This window comes from Melanerpes formicivorus, unplaced genomic scaffold, assembly GCF_026170545.1.
Source record: "Melanerpes formicivorus ecotype bairdi unplaced genomic scaffold, bMelFor1.0.p_v2 SCAF_13, whole genome shotgun sequence".
Lineage (NCBI taxonomy): Eukaryota > Metazoa > Chordata > Aves > Piciformes > Picidae > Melanerpes > Melanerpes formicivorus.
Genome location: NW_027142365.1, coordinates 12343280 through 12363210, shown reverse-complemented (window position 1 = coordinate 12363210; position 19931 = coordinate 12343280). Strand labels below are relative to the sequence as shown.

At 43.2% G+C, this 19931-nt stretch overlaps 1 protein-coding gene across 21 annotated transcripts in view; it reads right to left on the bottom strand.

Annotated features, from left to right (window-relative positions):
• The window catches only part of SVIL (supervillin), a 107920-nt gene that overhangs the window by 60945 nt on the left and 27044 nt on the right, over nt 1-19931 (bottom strand). For 9 of the 21 annotated variants that reach the window (XM_068146185.1, XM_068146189.1, XM_068146190.1 and 6 more), the window contains exons 1-3: nt 10616-10759; nt 7600-7666; nt 1664-1755 (exon numbers count right to left, since the gene is read on the bottom strand). In XM_068146185.1, coding sequence (XP_068002286.1) covers nt 1664-1755; nt 7600-7666; nt 10616-10676 — 220 coding nt within the window. In that variant the 5' untranslated portion in view covers nt 10677-10759. Of the gene's footprint in view, nt 1-1663; nt 1756-7599; nt 7667-10615; nt 10761-19931 lie in introns of those variants that run through there. The other 12 variants (XM_068146179.1, XM_068146181.1, XM_068146182.1 and 9 more) reach the window with 8 other exon arrangements.

Here is a 19931-nt window from a genome sequence, read left to right as displayed (position 1 = left end):
AAGCAAAGAGGAGCATTCCCTCACTGCAGAAGCAGTTCCCACTGCTGCCTACTCAATACAATTCCACTGCTAGCACAAACAGAACTTATGAAACCAGCCTTCATCTCACATTCACACCAGAGGGAATGATTTCCCATAAATACTTTGCTCCCACCTCTGTCAAATCTACTTCTGTTAAAGTTTGCTCCTCTGCCTGTCAGTTTTTCTGTTCCATCTGTTAACTATACAGACATAAAATGGTCAAAACAAAACCTGCAATTGTTCTGCTACTTCAGATAGGTCAAAGGCCTCCACAGCTCACAGTCAATAACATTCCATCCAAATCCTGAACAATTTTCCTCCTTAGCTACCATAAAGCTATCATCAAAGAAGAAGCCTTCCACACAGTGCTAGTAAAGCTCTAATGCATTGGCCTCATATACTGAAGTTGTCTTTCCCCACCACCACCCCAAAAAGGAAACTTGACTATAAGTTGTCTGCACAAAAGAAATGTGGAACATCCAAAGAACTCCCAGCAGCATTAGCTCAACACTCTCTTGCTATGTGTTAGCTGAAGTTCCAGAGATTCTACTACTGCTTTGCAACCCTAAAAAGAGCACTAACCTCATGAAGCATCTCTCCAACACCTTCCCAAACAAGAAGAGATAAAAATAGCATGGGACTACTCTATGCTGCCTTACACTTTTTCCACACTTGAGATTCCAGACAGTAGTTTCAGCTGGGTTGGCCAACATCTGCAGAGCTTTTCTGTGACAGCAGTACTGCATAAATGCATATCACTCTAGTCCATCATTGTGCAGATGAAGTCTCTCTCTGAACATCTGCTATGACATTATAAAAGTAAGCACATCATCTAAAGGCTATGCTGGAAGAAGAACTTCCTTCTAAAGGAACTCCACAAGTAGTGACATTTTCTTTACATCCAGCCTTGTAGTTTGTCTAAAGAGGGTAAATACCATCAGCTTACACACACTTCTGATATCTACAACACCCCCAAATAAAGGGAACATCTTTATGTCAGTTACATATGGGTTTCAGGTCGAATGTAATCCTTTACTGGTCAAGAAGGATTTCCAAGCAGATTGTGATTTCCTCTAAATAGTTCAAAGGAATTAGTTCTCACCTCTACTTCATCTGTGTCAAAAGATAAAGAAAGAACTGCTGTTTTCTTTCTAAGTTATTCAGACTAAGACAGAAGTTTAAAAGAATATAATATCCCAAACCCCATATGCAGTGCCAGTCCTTTAGCATGCAGGACTAAAACTCAGTGTATTCAGCTGGTCAAGCACAGTGATTCTATCAACCACCCAAGGGGACTGGAAAGAGCCATGACTACAAGCCAAGTTGCTAAGTTTTAGTTCAGTATTAATCTAACTATACAAAGAAACCTCTCTGAAGTTTTGAATTCCAACTACTTCTTAGCCTATTAAAAACTGAGTAAACAAAGCTGAAGTTTATGAAGCAGGGATGAAACAAGGCCGTGTAAAAGAGGACTGTGGTTCATCCCCTGGTTTGTCCCCCACAGATACTACACAGGGAAAAGAAACCCCTTCACAAAACATCTGTGTCTAAGTGATTTTAATTGTGCCTTGCACTTGCATAGATTAAACTTCACATGCTGTTACATTACCATTTATGCCCATAATGCATCTCCCTTACTTACCTTTTGGAAGTACTGCTAAGAGATTAGCATCAATATCCTTTGTGCTGTTTGCTAGTTCTTCTTTATCTTCCAATGAGAACTCCTTCTGAAAACTGAAAGCAACATCTGGTTTACAGATCTGTGGATGTTTCTGCTACAAATCAAATAAAGCCAAGATGCAACCAATTTACTGCAAGATAGTCTAACAGAGATACCAATGAAAATATTTTCCATAAGAACAAAGTAAGAAATAACCCCAAGAAACTCCCAGAGCCAAACCTAACATAATCTGAAACTTGTTTGGAACTGCCTGTGACACATTTTTGCATTGAATTACTGACTGGAAACTGCCTTCAAAACGCTCTACTAGCAATTACATTTGAAATGACCCATACCAAATGATTCCTCATAAAAGCACATTTCATCAGGTTCAGTACTGTACGTACACTCCACGAGAAGCCTTCTGCACGACTGCCCTGTTGCTGCACTGAGCTCTGCCTCTTCCATGACTTGGTAGATCATTTACTTTTATTCCTTGTCTTTTCAAAAAAAAAGCAAAAATGCTCACTTAGATGACACAAAGTCTCTCTTTAAATATGTTCATGAAAGCTAGAAGCTGTAACTGTAAAATGTAGGTGCTATAACGGTTAAAGTAGATACTGTTTACAGAGATATTTTTTTGGAGGAAGAGTTCCTCCTTGAAGGTAAACGAAGTGAGCACAAAACCCGAGATAACTGCTGCATTCTGCTGTTAGAGAATCATACAATGGTTTGGGTTGGAAGGGACCTCCAAAGGTTTATCTAGTCTCTCTGCAGACAGCAGGGACATCTCCAGGTTGCTCAGAGCCTTGCTGAGCCTGACCCTGAGTATCTCCAGGGATGGGACTTCAACTACCTCCTTGTGCAACCTGTTCCAGTGTTCCACCACCCTCAGGCTAGAGAATTTATTCCTAACATCCAATCTAAATCTGCCCTTCTCTAATTTCAAACCATTGCCCCCTGTTCTATCACTGCAAGCCTTTGCAAACAGTCCCTCTGCAGCTCCTTGTAGCCTCCTTCAGGTACTGGAAGGTTGCTATTACGTCTCCCTGGAGCCTTCTTTTCTCCAGGCTGAACAACCCCAGCTCCCTCAGCCTGCCCTCTAGCAGTGGTGTTCCATCCCCCCACTCATTTTTGTGGCCCTCCTCTGGACCTGCTCCACCAAGTCCATGTCCCTCCTGTGCTGAGGGCTGCAGAGCTGGACGCAGTACTCCAGGTGAGGTGTAATAACTTCTAAATTAGCCCAGCTAGGCAGAAGAAATCTTGTCTTAAAATGTTTAGTAATCTGTGAAGAGAGGTGTAACAGATACAAATCCCCACAGTGATCCTAGGCCATGGCAGTGACGTGCCAGACTATTTACTGTCATCCTACACAGAGACAAACTGCACAGACTTGCTGTTGGAAAATCCTTCCCTAAGGATCGAGGGTTAGAAGAGAGAAAACAGCAGGAAAAAAAAAGTGTTCTGCACTCACTATTCCAGAAGAAGATTTCTCTTTGAAAAGACTTTTAACATATAATGAAGAGTAGCATTTTACATAAACTCCAAGAAGGGTTGGGGTGTTTTTTTTTGCCTCTTTAGTGTTTATAAATAATATTCTTTTGTAAGACATTGAGGAGAGAATAAAAGCCTTGAAAAGACAATAAAGAAACTGGGCTGTGTCACATTTGGGCACCATGCCACCTGCTGCAAATTGTCTCCAACAACAGCACTTAGAGAAATTATTCCAGGTACTGCCAAGAAAAGCAATGTTAGCCACTCCAGAGAACGGCAGATAGAAGATGAAGAGCTGCAATAAGCTGTCCATTACAGAAAATTGTGCAGCCTTACAGGACAAAAACACTTTAAAGGAACTAGCCAAAAAGGCAAAGTCAAATTAAAAAGAAAACCAGCACAGAGCAGCCACAAAGAAATGGGTGAGTGTGTCAGCTGAGGCCCAGACAGTGAACTGCATGTTTTTGTGTGCCTAACCCCACACTGCCAACAGACATCATTCTTATTAGCCTCACAATATGTTATTTGCTTACAGATACAGCTTCTGGAGAGCCCCTCTGTGGAGAGGTTCCCAGTTTCCATTTGAAAGCAGTTTCTGCTCCTCTTGGCCAAGGATGAATTTCAAAAAATGGGAATAATATTTGCCTAAGGATATAAATCAACCCCCAAATTTATTTTGTCAAATTGATTTGATTACTTAGGACTTGTCTTAGAAGTGATGAGGGACCCAGCTCAGCACTTTTGAATACCTGGGCTTTATTTAGCAGCATCTCCGATTGCTTCCATAAGGCTTGTGACAGCACAGCACCTTAAGTTTCTATAAACATGGGACTCTGTACAGCAAAGCAGTCACTCCTACAGCAAAATCCTGGGCAGTAACATCCCCAACTATCCCTCAGTCCCACACAAATTTCCAAGGATGAAATCATAGCAAATCAGGACTGGCAGTAGCCCACTGCTTCTAATAAGAACTGTGTTATTGGACTCCACAGCAAGCTTAAATGCTGCCAATCCATTAGAATCACTCCTATCCCCTCCTCCAAACTTCAGGGAGTTGCAGAGACCCTCTAAACCCAGTCTAAATGTCTTTCACTGGGTTTCCATCCATTTGTTCTCATGCCAGTGTTGCTGGTTGCCTTTATTTTCCTTAACAGATGCTTTTCACATCTACTCAGCTTCCCCAAGACAGGCTCTCAGTTTCATTGGTTAACTGTAAAAACATTCAAAAACTACCTATTGCAGTTTTAAGTCATCTCTATTGTACACAGTGACCAGAATTTGATAGTCTTGATTCCAGACCTGGGTCTCAGCAATGTCTTATGAACCCAGGCATTTCAGTAGAGAAAGCATTATTACATGACTAGCCACACAAATGTCAGGATCTACACGATATTTGCCTTTTTTATCAGCACTGTATTGGTTGCTCAATCCTGCATGAGCAACTGATATGCCAAAGCTTTGCTTTCATCAGTTGCAAGTGACAGAAAAATTTATCAGTCCCAAATGCACAACTGTGCACTTAGCATTATTACATTACATCCTTTTTCTATTACTACTCAAGGTCATCCAGCTCTTCCTGTATGTGAGCTCCCTCCTTCTTTGCACCGAGGGTGGCTTCCAACCTTTGCTCACTGGCAGATTGCATTAAAATCCTTTTAATAACTACAAATTTCTTGAGCTTAACTCTTGCTGGGCTACAGAGCATCACAGTTATCTGCTCTCTGAAAATCCTGTTGCAGTTTCCCCTGTGCTCTCATTTTCCATTTTCCCCCTAGACTGTCAACTTCCATTTACTCGTTGATTTTCAAGTGATTAATTACCTTCATATAATAGCTATTTCATCCAGAACATAAGAGGTTTTCCTTTCTCACAAGCTGCAGGTGGCATTGTTTGGTTTAGATATTTACACGTTAGAAAGACAAGATGTTTTAAACCACTGTAATGACTGCATTGCTTTCAGTAGCACAGCGAATTCAGAGGCAGAGCGTTGATCTGAAGCTGACACAGTCAAATCTAACAGTTGGTATTTAGAGATGCATACATAAAATCAGTTCCAAAAACGAAAGTAAGCACATTTAGGGCATGCTACAGTATTCAACAAGAACATTCATTAGGAATCTAAATTGATGTTGGAATGATGTTAAAGCAATTACAAATAGAACGGGAGAGGGACAGGGAGAGGGACAGGGAGAGGGACAGGGAGAGGAACAGGGAGAGGAACAGGGAGAGGAACAGGGAGAGGAACAGGGAGAGGAACAGGGAGAGGAACAGGGAGAGGAACAGAATAGAACAGACCAGAACAGAACAGAATAGGACAGAACAGAATAGGACAGAACAGAATAGGACAGAACAGAATAGGACAGAACAGACCAGACCAGACCAGGTTGGAAGAGACCTTCAAGATTATCACATCTAATCCATCATCCAACGCCATCTAATCAACAAAACCATGCAACCAAGCACCCCATCAAGTCTCCTCCTAAACACCTCCAGTGATGGTGACTCCACCACCTCCCCAGGCAGCCCATATTAACACAAAAAAAAGAGATAAAATATTACAGGATGCTACCCATAGGAGTGTGCTTCCAAAAATCCCTTCAGTAATTCCTCAGCAAGATTCTCCTTTTTCCTCAAAGGGATCTATCAATCCCTGCTTTATTAGTTTCTCTGCTAAAGGAGCAGTTGGAGCATCAATTTAATTGCTAAGGCAGAGCCAGACTGTCAGACTTGGACCTTCAGACTCATCCACAACCCTGTTGTAGAAGTATCACAACTACATCTCACCTTTGCTTTTCATACTTTCTCAAGTGGTGCTATAAATTTACTTGCAGATTCCATGAGCCAGCACCAAGCAGCTGCACTTAGCAGCTAGGCTATGCACATATAGCATGAATATAATTTAAGGCATACATGGGTTTCTCCAAATGAACAACAACAAAAAAATCACATAGAAATTTGCAAGAATTCCTCCTAAAAGTCCCTGGGCACTGACAGAGGAACTTTTCTCCTTTGCTTGCCTGAAATACAGCCTGTGATGATGGTTTATGAGTTTGTTTCACACAGGATTTGTGTGTGGTTTGGCCTCAGGTTCCCAAACAACTCGTTATACTCTCCAATGTTCAGGAATTCATACAATTACCACTAAAACACAGGCATGAACATTTCAAAACCTCAATAGTTCTTCTTTAAAAACAACACATAACGTGGCATTAGTAGAGTAAATCCACAGTCTCAGTAGTTACACTGGTCTTGAGCTTCCAAAGTAAGTGTGGGCTGCTTCTATACATCAGGGATTCCAGGCTGAAAACTTCATCTGCTGCTGCAGCAGCATCATACAGTTTCTAAATAGCTGTCCCACTAACCTAGTTACACGTCCAAAAGCAAGCAGAAGTTTGATCCAGATGTCCTGCAGTCTAGATTAAAGCTATAGGGCATACTGAGATTGTGACTGAAACGCATGAAAATTCACTTTTGTACCTGTCAGCTAGGTGCTTGGTACTCATTTTAGTTCTCTCTACTTCCAGGAGAGCTTCCTTTCCTGGCCTCTTATGTAAAAGGTCCATTCTGCAGTCACATCCTTCTCTCCCACCCTCATCTCTCACTTTCCCCTACCTGCCCTCCATAATACAATGTCTCTTGTGTACTTGTTCCCTCCTTCCCTCTACAGCACCTAAGAAACAACATGGAAGAAAATCAGGTATGCTCCTGAAGGGGATTGATGAAATGCTTATAAACATGAGCCTGAGTGCCTAAGGCTTGTGTATTCCTGTGCTCTTGGACCAACAAAGCAGCTGGTTGCTGGGGCAAGGATCAGTTCCCTACTCCTTGACTTCCTCACTGTGCCATTATGAATGAGTCCTGCAAGCACAAGGGTGGACACCAAACATGGTTGGAGCAAGGATGGGAAGAGAGAGGGAATGTGACCTTTCACTGTGAACTGCATCCCCTTACTCAGCCTTGTGGAACCTAAGACTGAAGGCATAATGCATGGTCCTGCAAGGAAGCAGCAACATCACCTCTCCATTCTTCTCTGCAGTGTTGCCCTCCCACATGCTGACAAAGCTCTCTGCATGGCTGTATTGTTCATTCACCAACTTCAGCCACCTTCTTTTTCAGTCAGATCAGTTTTCCAGGCTAGTTCCCTAAATGTCTGTACTGTGTCCGTGCCACACAGGGCAAAATGGGCATTGCAGGAAGCTCAGTGCAGAGTGGGACTTTTGCCTTAGCAATGCCAGTTACAAATGTTCACATTTCTTGGGAGACACTTGGTGGTTTTAATACCTCTTCAGCTGAAGTTTAGTCCTGCAAGAGGACTAATACTAATTTTCTCTGACAAAAGCATAAATGTGGATGCAAGCAATGGCTGTAAGTTACAGTTGTGCAACCTGTGTGATGCACAGGGGGCAAGAAAAGCTCAGCCTTACCTTAGTGCTCTCTTCCTTTGGAGCAATCGTGAAGGTTTAAATCTGATTGAGTTCTCTTTGTCAAAATCTGTGAAATGACAGAAGCACACCATAATGAAAGTGCTTGAATAAATGAGAAACTGTCAGGAAAGTAGGTTAAAGTCTCCAATCATAGCCTTCTCCACTGTACAGCAGCCTCCCCTCTAGCCAAAGGGCCACAAACTGTCATGTCCAAGACAGTGATAAACCAAGACCTTGCAGAACTGAGCACAGACAGCAAACATCAAAAGCATGAACTACCATGTTCTAATCCCACCATTCATGGTTTACCACCACAGCCTGGGGTTATCATTTAAACCCCTTGACTCAGTTTGCCAGTTTATAAACCAGGCAGTAAATGGGTAAAATGGGTTGTTTATAAGCACTCTGCAAATGAGAATTGCTGCAAGCAGCAAGAACCTTTTTGGCTGCAGCCTAGCAATACCATAAAAACCACATATTCACTGCAGAAGGCAGAGATGCCCAGCTTAGGAACTGTTGCAGAAACAGTACTGCACCATCCATGACAGCAGTATTTCAGAAGGCTGTCTACTGTTTGAAAGCTTCCATGGGTTTTTTTTCCCCCTCAATACTCTTAGAACATGCTTACTTTCAGAGAGGAACATGGGCAAGCTTCCCTTCTCCCCCTCCAGATTTAACTTTTTCATTTCTACAGTCAAAAGCATCAGCAGAGCTGATAACCAGTGGGATCTAACCAATGATCAGTGGTGAGGAGGTCCAGGGCTCCAAGAACCAGCTCCCTCTGTTCAGCTATGAGGATGCTATTGAGAGACCATAGAGAGCAGTCTGCCAGGAAGCAGGGGAGCACCTAGCCTGTGTCTGCTGCTGAAAACCACACAAAGCTACTACTAATTTACTTGCAATGGGAAGTAATTGCCCCTTCATGCTCATCTGTATTAAGTCAACTACCCCAAGACCCTAAATTCATAAACACCAAACAGTTGGTCACTGATGCAGTGCCCATTCTATTTTTCAACAAGTCAGACCTCAGTATCATACAATATGGACTTCAGAATTATTCAAAAGCAGCAACATCCCTTTTGCTCTCAGTCTCAACTGCTGCAAAGAGCAGCTAACTGGCTAACAAAAAAAGAGCTAACAAAATGATTTAAAACCTACACAGGCTGTTGCTTGTTTTTCCAACAAGGTTTTAATGAAACCTTTTCTAGCAGACAAGGTTGACTCTTTAATTTAGTGAATGTATCTTTAAGTTAGTGAGTGTGCCTGTTGCCCCTGCCTTACAAAGCTTTTCACCCTCCTCCACCCTTCCACCTCTTTCTGCTGCCTCTCCAGGGAAGTTGGCTTAAAAAAAACAAAAGAAGAAAGAAAAAGAGAAAAAGAAACAAAAAAAAAAAGAGACAAAGGAAAAAAAAAAACAAAACATTTTAATAGCTCAATAAAGAGGCTTTAAAAGTGCAAAAGAGGCATTTTTTAAGGCAGCTGCTGTAAGTCACTGTGGATTTCAAGTAGCTTTGCTAATAGCATTCTTCAACTTTCATAGGCAACTTTTTCCTGTTTTTGTTAACATTTTGTCTTTCCAAGCAAAGGGAGAATAAAGCATGCAGATTACACAGACCCAAACAGTACTGTAACAAAAGCAGAATGAACTGCATATAAATCATTATATTTTACACTACAGCATTAATAAGAATGCTCCATGCCCTAAGTATCCCCTACAAAGGCCAGATTCACATTACTGTGAGGACAGTATGCAGTAACTTTAAAAGCCCAGCTCAGTATCGGCTTAGCTAATCAGAACCATGCATAGCTTAAATTTATAGCTCTTCTAACAGGATATAACCCATCCTAAAATTTTTGGCACTAAAACAGCTGTCCACCATGAAAACCACAAGTAGACCACAGAGAAATTCTCCCTACCCTAGCCAAGACTGGAGAGAGGGTATGAGAAGGGAAGAAAGTAGCTTTCATTGCATGGGTGGGAGAGGGAGGGAGTGGGGCTGCTAAGAGGGGGCACAGAAGCTGGTCTGGCTCTTGCTACCCATGAAACACAGTCAGAAACATTGATACACACCAGATCTAGAATCAAAACCATCTTAAATAAAACACTGCTGTATTTCACAAGGCAAGCTCCTCTCTCACCCCCCCTCCCCAAACCGAACAAAACCAACCAGACACACACATTGTTACACAGTTTTGATATTTTATGTATTTCCTTCTGTTCAAATTAAACCCCATGTGGGAGGATTAAAGTCCAATAAAACTTACTCACTACAACGTGGAAGTCTTAAAATTAAACACAAACACAGCAGAAAAAGCAAAACAACTCTGCTTCAAAAGAACAGAAATATACCCCCCCCAAGAAATATCGCTTTAACATGGTCTTAATTCAGTGGTTAATTTAAAGGGGGGGAAAAAAAAAACCCTCATCTTTGCAGTACCTGATACACAGAAGGGAAATCTCTGCAACAGCATTTTGTCCCTCTTTCACTGAAGAATTCTAAACACGCTCACAATCACAGAGAAACAATTTTTGTATTTAAAATTAAGAGTACATTTGCTGAAGGGCAAGTCCAACTTGCTCACAAGTTTAACCATTCGTTCAGGTCCCCCTCCCTCTCCGGTCCAAACTACCAGATAAAAAGCACTCTCCATAATTTATTACATAGGAAATTGTTTTAAATGCTGAATTAAGGAGGGGTTGGGGAGGAAAAAAAAAAAAGAGAAAAGAAAAGCAAAAGATGCAAGCTTGCAGCATTACTTAGTATATTTAAAGGCCCTAAGTAGGTGGCAAGCTAAGCTAATTAAAAGATCCATCTAATCGGATCTTTCAAAAGTGTCCTTTAGGAAATAATGAAATAGCCTAGGTGACTAACTGCATACTGATTGCTAAAGTAGCTAATGTAGCTGCAGGAGATCCAGTCAAACAATATTTACACACAGATACACACACACACACCAGAGAGATTAAACACACAGAAACGAAACGCGTTTTCTTCTATCTGCTTGCAACTCTTACCTTGCTCCTCAGAGTGTTTAGCATTTCCCAAATAGCTGGAGATCCAAGGATTTCTGAACATGGTTGCACAAACAAAGGATTCAGCAAAGAGAAACTACAATAGCAGCTAATTCTCAAGCAGCCACAGCCCTAGGCCTGTCTTAGCAATATCGTGTAGAGATTTTTCATAGCACACGACTGGAGCTGTCAGGCTATCGCGTCCCAGGGAGTACAGTAAATGCATAGCAATAGGCTGCAAGCTGGAGCAGCTCAAGCCAGTAATCAGATTACAAACAGAAATTAGGCACATGAATGCTAAAACAGATTGGGCAACGGTGATTGGGAGATTTATAATATCACCCCTTCAAACACCCAGCCAAATCACACGTTATGTGCCTGCAAAACGAAGGCACAGCCCCTAAATCCTCACAGTTATAAAGAAAAGGAGAAGGAAAAAAAAACTTCCAAGAGGAGGAATAATTCCTTCATATCTCTAATCAGGATAAATTGCAATGCCTAAGAAAAACAGCATCCTGCCTGCCAAAACCATGGCCTCTGTTAATCATATCATAATGTTAAACGTTTTGCCTAACTATTAGTTGGAACATTTAAACCAGACAAGATTTATGGGTCACATATGAGCAAAATTACTGGTTGGGGGGGTGGGGGGATTTCAGAACAGACACCACAGCTCCAAATATTTTAATTTGAGACAGAAGGTGTAGCACTGCACAAAAGTACTGTCTAGCTACTATATTTTTTTTATTAATGGATTTGATGGAGTTTGGATTGAAAAGTCAGAGCCCTTTATAATTCATTTTGAAAGTCTGGAGGTGTTTGGTCCAAAATGGTGCAATAACCCCAGCTCAGTCTTCTACACTGAACTAACATGCACACACAGTCACACATATGAGGCTGGAACAGGTCTGTGCACTCACTTAACCTCATCCAACCAGAAGCAGTACCTGCAAGCAGTATCTGCCTACTAGCTTCCCTTCATCAGACTGCTCTTCAAACAGATCTCAACTAGTATCAGTAGAAAACTCACCACAAGGCTGGACTCATGAGGACCATGAAAAGAGAGTCTAGAAACTTGCATTCCTGACTTTTCTTGCCTGTTTTTATCATATCTGGTGCAACAGGACCCTGATCCATGCTGGATCTACATTTGGGTGAAATAGAAGCAGTGCCAGGCTGAAAGAGACTGCTTAACCACAAGTGAAAAATGCAATCCATCAAAACTCTACTAACTTACGTTGCCTCACCATGAAGTTGTATTTAGCCTGATGGGTCATCAAAACACTGGCTTTCATGCTCAGTTCCTACAAGAGACAGAAGACTATGTGCCCTGCCCTGTCTAAAGGCCTTGCTATTTGTATTCATTTATTTATTCTTAAACACAAATAATACTGGAGTCACCTTATCCAAAGTACCTTTTATTAGCACATCTTTCAACAGTCCAGAGCTCCCTGGAATGAGAGTGATCCAACACAAGGAACATGGCATTGAAGCCTCTGACTCACTAATTAAGGTCCCCCTGTTCAGAAAGAATTGATGGTACATATCCCTTTTGTTTTCCTCCTGGGCTGTAACTTTGCTAGCTCTCAGGTTTAATACAACCTAAATACACAGCACCAACCCCAGAACATAAACCCAGCACTGCTGTGCTCTTCTGACCAGCTGTGGAGGCCCATGTGAACTGGAGCCTAGTCCCTTCTAAAGCAGTAACAGAAATGTCATCTATCAACAGTGGCCCAAACTTGCCTTTGACCTGAAAATCTACCTTATGGCTTAGATATCAGTGCAGGTATGCTTAAAACACAAAAATGAGACAGAGCTAAAATGACAAAGAAGCTGCTGGTAACAGCTAACGGGAATATTCTGGAGCAGTATCTGTGCAGATGTATCGATAAAGACAGACACCCAGTTCTGATAAAGTCCCTTCCCTCTGAGTCCTGCTTGTGTCAGGACTGCTTACTCAATCTTGTGAATAGAGGTGTTAGTAGCCGGGGCATTTTTAAGCACCTGTAACTCACCTGGTACACAGCAAGGGGACTGTTTCTCATAATGTGCAGATAAGTAACACTCATTTGATAAATCTCATGGCTGCAGTCTAGCAAGGTTGAAGGAGAAGTCAAACTTGACAGCTGAGCTGATGCAATAGCTCACAGCTTCCAAAAAAGACAGTCCTACTTGTTTTTCCTCTGCAGAACCTCTGCTAGGTCCTGACCCACACTGGTGACCCAGTCAGATGACTAAACTGACAGTAACTATTCCATTTGATTTTTGCTGGCTGTGCTTTTCAGAAGGTGCCACAACTTATCTTATGATCAGAAAAGGGATCAATTAATTCTTCCAGCTAGGCAACCAGCACCAGAACAAGAGGACACAGTCTCAAGCTGTGCCAGGGCAAGTTTAGGCTGGAGGTGAGAAGAAAGTTCTTCACAGAAAGTTATTGACCATTGGAATGTCCTGCCCAGGGAGGTGGTGGAGTCACCATCCCTGGATGTGTTCAAAAAGGGATTGGACGTGGCACTTGGAGCCATGGTTTAGTAGTCATGAGGTGCTGGGTGACAGGTTGGACTTGATTCTTGGATCATAGATTCTATGACTCTACAATGTCCTGAACAACAGAGAGGAGAGGTGTGTTTGCACATGTGGAGGGAGGGTTCAGGCTCCCACACTCCTCTGCTCTACACCATCTCCAACATTTTGTACTGGTGAACAAGGTGCAGAAGGTAAAGGACAGAGAGCAGCAGAGAGACAGAAAAACTCCAGAGTGCCTCCACAAATGTGTATATTTTAGATGGGTTTAAATTCTACTCAAAGAACACAGTTAAGAAGCCAGCTCTGGAGAGAAAGTTCTTGGCATTAACACTAGTGACAGACTTTGGTGCAAGCAGGACTCCTTTCCCTACTATTATGGCTGACAGGTCAAGAATATAAGGGCCATCTCATGACAAAAGAGAAATACTATAGAAGGAAGTAAAATATCCAAAAAGAGCAACATCTTTATCAGTCTTCACATACGAAAGAAAAACCCCTGCCCACACTTGGCTTCAAGCTCTCTTCATCTTAGGCTGGAAATTGACCACAAGTCCTAGCTCTACACGTGGTACCTACAAATTCACATTAACATCACTGCTGCTAATACTGAAACTCTGCTGCTGTGCAGAATCTGTGAGCCCAGAGCTTGTGCAGCATCACTTCAAGACCAGGGGTGCATACCAAGATGGCTTCTAGTATTAAAATTCTTAAACCTATGACATAGTCTTACACCAATACTACAAACCTCATACAGTTCACTGGGAAGATGTAACTGACAGCTTCCCTCCTTTCCATCAAAAGGGATCACCTATTCCAAGGCATGCTGTCCATTAACCATCTCTGGCAGTGGAGAAGACATCTTGGTTAAAACAGTAAGTCAGCAGGGTCAAGCATGGACATCAAGAAAAGAAGCCTTAGATTTAGCTTTTTGTTGCCTGTTTGGAAACAGTAGGTTTTAAGAGTAAGGCTTTCCCAGAAGAAAAGAAACCCATCTTCAAATACTTGATGGGGGAAGGAGGAAGAGTAATTTTGTCCTTTAGAGAGATTCAGTCTCCAGGACCCAGAAGTTTGCTCATCCAAAGTGCTTCATCAAGGCTGCGTGGCAAAACGGTAGTAATGTTCACATCCTTCTCGGCCATCATTAATTCTTGAGCATTAGCAGCCTCCAACATAAGCAAACAAAGAGAGAACATCAGTTCAGCCTAGAAAGGGGGGCAGCCCAGCTGGAAGTTAAGTTTGTAGTCATCTGGGCAAAGAGCTAGAGGTTAAGCATGCATCCATTTAAAATCTGAGACTGCTCATGAAAGACCAGCTGGCAGATAAATGTTGTTCTGAAGCTTCCCACAGGAAGGGAAGGGAAATATCTCCCTTTTGTCTGGTAAAACTAATCACAGTAATCAAAGTTGGAGTTTAAATGGCCTGCAAAACTGTTCCCATCTTACAAGGCTGCCAGCTCCAAAGCGCTGAATAGTTATGAATTGGGTCCTAGCATGATCAAGTCTTTTTTTTTTTCCTTTCTGAATTTTGATGGCTTATGAATTTATATTTAGAAGCGCTCCTCTGTGATAAGGAGAGCTAGATACTCTGTTGTGACTTGCAGTTATCAGGCAAACAAAAATCAAAGAAGCCCATGACAGCTGTTTGAAGAAAGCCTAAAAATAAATTGGAAAAAAAATAAAAATAAATAAAATGGAAAAAAAAAAACCCAACCAACAAATAAAAATGAAGAATGCAGAGGGAATGAAACCCACAGCGACTGCAGAGAATCCTTCAGCGCACACGCCAGTTAGGGGAACAGGAATTTAAGCAGCAAGGAACACTGAGATGATCTGTATAAATAAGGTGATGAAATCATATTTTCACCCATGGTAGAGATCTAAAGGTGCTCACGAATTTCATTCCATTGCTCTTGGAACAGCAAGTCGAAGCTGTACCAAGGTTTAAGAGGCTGTGGGTGATGGGAGGAACAAAGGTCAGAAGAAGCACCGTTCTGCCTGACCTCCCCCTCTCAGGCTCCAGGCTACTCACCCACTCCGAGCCACCCTGTCAGGTTTTTTGGCACACAGGCACACTTCTGAAGGCAAGAGGCAAGGCACTAGTAGGGTCTCCCTTTTAATTTAATTCACCCTTCCTCCCACCCTCCAGCCATTTCTGCCAAGGTGTTCAACAAATAATTTAGCCCAAAGCCAAGAGACAGCTCAAAAGCTTTGAAACTAGGATAGTTTTCTGACTTGGTATCACCCCCTCCAGCGGAAGACAAATGGAATCCTTTCCACTTTGGGTTTTTTCCCAACTCTCACTGTGCAACAGTTTCTGAGTAATGATCCTGCCAAGAACACTTCTGGTTTGGCTAGCGATTGTGTTTTGGCTAAGTCTTCAGGCAGACCTCAGCACTGTGTTGCCTTTGTGGTGTGCTTTAAAACAAGTCATATGCAAAGAGATAAAAAACCTCATTAGTTTTAAAGAGGTCTAAGACACTTAGTACAAGACGACAGACATGTCAGAAGATTATGGATGGTCGTCTTTGTATTGGCTGTGCTCTGGAAAAAAAGGAGAACAATGGGTATTTTTCCATGCACACTAAAAGAAAAACAACCTTCCATTTTCTGGCCTACTATTTCAGATGTGAAGAAATCTCTCTCAAATCATTCATTTTCGCAAGGAATTGCTCCTCAAAGGAGATTCTGCTACCTTTCAACCTTGTGACACATTTTCAGAGTAAAGAACATGATGGTAATGTCCTCCTGACATTCTTCCATCCCATATCACTGTTCATAAAACTGTATGGCAAGACTGTAGCATAATTAAAAGACTTCCAATGTTTTTTCTGTTTAGAGCAGGATCAGTCTAGGCTAGCTCCTTAAAGAACGTTCCAAGACCACACACTCCTTTCATATGTGGCAATCGGATATCCTACTCAGGCACAATATCTGAAGTGAGTCAAATCTGTTTGTTTGTGGGCTTGAAATGGTCACAGACAACATCAGACATGCAAAGGGACAGGACTGAGCAAATGGCTGGGAACAAGGATAAGGCAGGAACTCATCTCCCAGCAGCAAGTACAATCACAGTCTCAGGCTGAGCCAGGGGAGGTTCAGGCTGGAGGTCAGGAGGAAGTTTTACACAGAGAGAGTGATTGCCCATTGGAATGGACTGCCCGGGGAGGTGGTGGAGTCGCCATCACTGGAGGAGTTCAGGAGGAGACTTGACAGGGTGCTTGGTTGCATGGTTTAGTTGATTAGGTGGTGTTGGGTGATAGGTTGGACGCGATGATCTTGAAGGTCTCTTCCAACCTGGTTTATTCTATTCTATTCTATTTTAAACAATTAAACAGCCCAAAGACTTTGAGAAGACATGGGGGGTTATCTAGCAAAACAATACTCAAGTGCATTTCACACCATGGCTCACTGTAAATCAGATGCAGTTCAGATTGTGAAGGCACAGGGTTAGCCGTGGCTCTGTGACATCCTTCACTGAAGACATGACAAGCAGCAGCTTCTCCTTTAGTACTGCAGTGAACAAGACCCCTGCTGCTACAATAACCAAGGGATTAAACCACTGCTGGGCAAGTCTGCAAAACTCCTGTCCTCCAAGCAAGCAGCCAGGGTTTCTAGGATAGGTTTCCTCATCTTCTGGGACTTCTAGACTCTTCAGTCTCTGGCTTTCCACCAGAGTTCAATACAACCAGCACAAGGCTGTCTCCTTGCCTGGAGCAGCAAGTGGCCTTATGTAGTTAAGTAATGCAAACAGCCCAACCACGCAACTGAGTTTTCCTCCTGTTTGTTTTCAAACACCTCTGCACTGCTGTCTCCCTACACAGCAAGAGCCCAAAAAGGGAGCAGAGAGAGACACACATACCACGAGGAAGAATTTATAACAAAGTTCTTTGGCTCTTCACGATAGTCATCTAAGGAAAGCATCAATTTTGTTTACTGCTGTGATCTGACATTTCACAGGCCACATCATACCCCTGCATACTTACCTTGAAATATAACTGTCATTTTCAACCCCGAGGCAGACAGCAACCTTGCCGAAAACAAACCCATGACCCCAGCTTTCATCCTGTTTATAGCATGTTGCAATGCTTTCTCAGGAAATTAAATATTTAGTAAAAGAAATAAAGAAAAATCCATGTGCTTTATTTAAGAGCTGATGGTCAAGGTTGGATAGCTCAGCTGCAAGTACTGTCACTGAAAATAATGTCACTAAGGAAAAAAAAACCCATGTGTACCTGGCTTAATTTGTATCCAGCATGGCTAAGCAAAAATTCATCAGGAAAGAAAATCTGGTTAGCAGTGATGCTGCAGTTCTGGAGCCTGTTCTCTAGAGAGCAGGCTTAGATTCATAGCAGCTGCAGCCTTCCCCCCCCTCCCCCCCACTTCATTGCCCTCACACACTCCCAAGGACCCTGCAAAAATCATACATGTGGCCAGTGCTCAGGAGGATACCAATAACTAATGGCAAGGTAATCACAAGTCAGATCTGAAAAGCTTTCCCAGAGCTGCCCAGGAAAGCTTGCACAGCATCTGCCTGTACTCTGTTTGTCCAATCTATGAGGATTTTTACTAAAGGAAAAATTGTAAACAGACTTTTGCTTCCCTGTGAAAGTCAGTTTTCACAAGTATAAAGCGACCTAATGACGTCCTGGTCTGCACACAGACTGTTTGGTTTCAATATTCCCCTTCTCTTGGGAGCAAAATCATTGTTTTGGTTGAAGACAAACAGTCTTCCAATAAAGGGCATAAAACTGCACAAGAGGAGAGAAGAAACAATTCCTGAATAAAAAAAAGAATATTACTTTCTCACAGGTCAGACGTGTAAGCAGGCAGCACAAGGAATGAAAGCACTCATCTTAAAGGCCACCACAAAGTGCTCCACGGTGTGGAGTGACAGCACGAACCGGCATCTTAAGGTTTTAACCACGCACATGAAACACATCAGGAGAGAGAACTACAATTATTAACATTTACACAAGAAAAGATTCTGCATCTTAAAGTCCTCTCTAGCACTGTTCCTGCTCTTTGCCAAGCAGAGCCCAGTGACGGCAGGACCCGGCCACAGCAGCTCCCCGGCAGCCGGCTGCTAGCGCCGCAGTACTGGGTCGCATCTCCCGGGGTCTGGGCTGGATCCGTTCTGGGCTGCCGGCTCCCCGCCTCCATCCAGCATGCTCGGTCCCCAGGCACCGCTGCAGCTTGCCTAATAAGGCCACAGGCGAGTTGACTGGCTGGCTTATAGGTCACCCAGTGTTTACCTTGCGAGCTGGCAGCCTTAGGGAGGAGACTCGGCCAGCCCTCCTCGGCAGCTGTGCCACCTCTCTGCCGTGCCTGCGCTGCCATAGCCGCCGGGAGCTGCAGCCCGGCGCTGGGCAGGAGCTCTGACGGCTCAGAGCTAAGGGAGAGACACTTTAGTTTTAGCACGGGCTATGTGGAACTGCAGCGAGCTCTAGTTCCGTTTTCACCACAGCACATTTCGGGACTACTAGACTGAAAAAATAATCGGTTTTCACACCGCATGAGTCACTGAAAAGTAGGCCAGCAGCAGGGGTACGAACAGCCACCTTCACAGCTCCCAGACAGCAGACAGGTACTTGTCACACACCAGAACCAAGTGAACTAGATGAAAGCAGGGTACAGAAACTCATTTGAACACTACTATTTAATTATTTAACATCCTCGATCAGCTGTGGTGAGATTCTCTGCAATTCAGACAGATGGTTTCAGAAGCAATAATTTACTCTCCCCAAAATAGCTGTCAGGTAACCCCCCCCCTCCCCTGCCCCCTGCTCTTCCTGCTTGCTGCCTCTCCTGTGATTCAGACTAGTTTTTCCTTTATATCCTTCCCAATTTCAAGATGCTAGATTTGGACACCATCCTGGCCTCCTTCCCAGCACAGAGCCTGCAAGGAAAGGCAGCAGATGGCTGGGTGGCCGGAGGCGGCAGGCTGAGGACAGCAGCACGGTCACCCAGCCCTGCCACCGGGCATTCAGAGAGGCTTCTTCTCTGTGGGTCAGTACGGGCAGTGCACTTCTGTCCTTCACTCCCTGTTCTGTCTGGCACTGAACAGTAGGATACCAGGACAGTTCAGTTGTTATTTGTACCCTGATGTTTCTGAAATCAGCATCCAATTTTCCAGGCCCTTTGCTGCCTTGAATGAAGCATCCCCAGCAAGCGTGCTGCCAGAGGGCTGGCAGAGACTGTTCCCGGTCAGCAGGGATGGGCACAGAGAGCACAAGTCACCAGGAGGGCACTGGAGAGCAAACAGGATCCTGCCCACTGCCCTGGAAACTTTTAGCTCTTACATTTTGTAAGCTCTGTATCACAGCTCCTTAACACTGGGAAAACAACGCTTCTCTGCAAGGCTTAAACACTTACCCAGGTATAGCAATATGCTTATCAAGGGATTCTCACAGCTAGAAAAATCCCTAACACACAGGGATTAAAACTAAACCACAATTATCACCCCACTAAAAGAAATCAAACCACCACAGTTTCATCCTGCTCCTGCAATGAACCTGGGGTTCAGGCCATTATAATCAAAAGCAATAGCATATATGGCTAAGTGCACATCAAAAAATGCAGCTGGGAAACATGCTGGCAGTTTGCAAGCTCAGCCATTAGCACTCCAGGCTGAAGCTGTGCCCAGATGCACACACAGATCCTGGCTCAGAACTGCTAATTTACTGCTAAAAGTGGATTCCCACCCAATATATGCTGCACTGGTACAAAGAAATGGGACACACATACTCAAAAAAGGGCCAGTCAGACATGATTACACACCAGCAGTGCTGAAA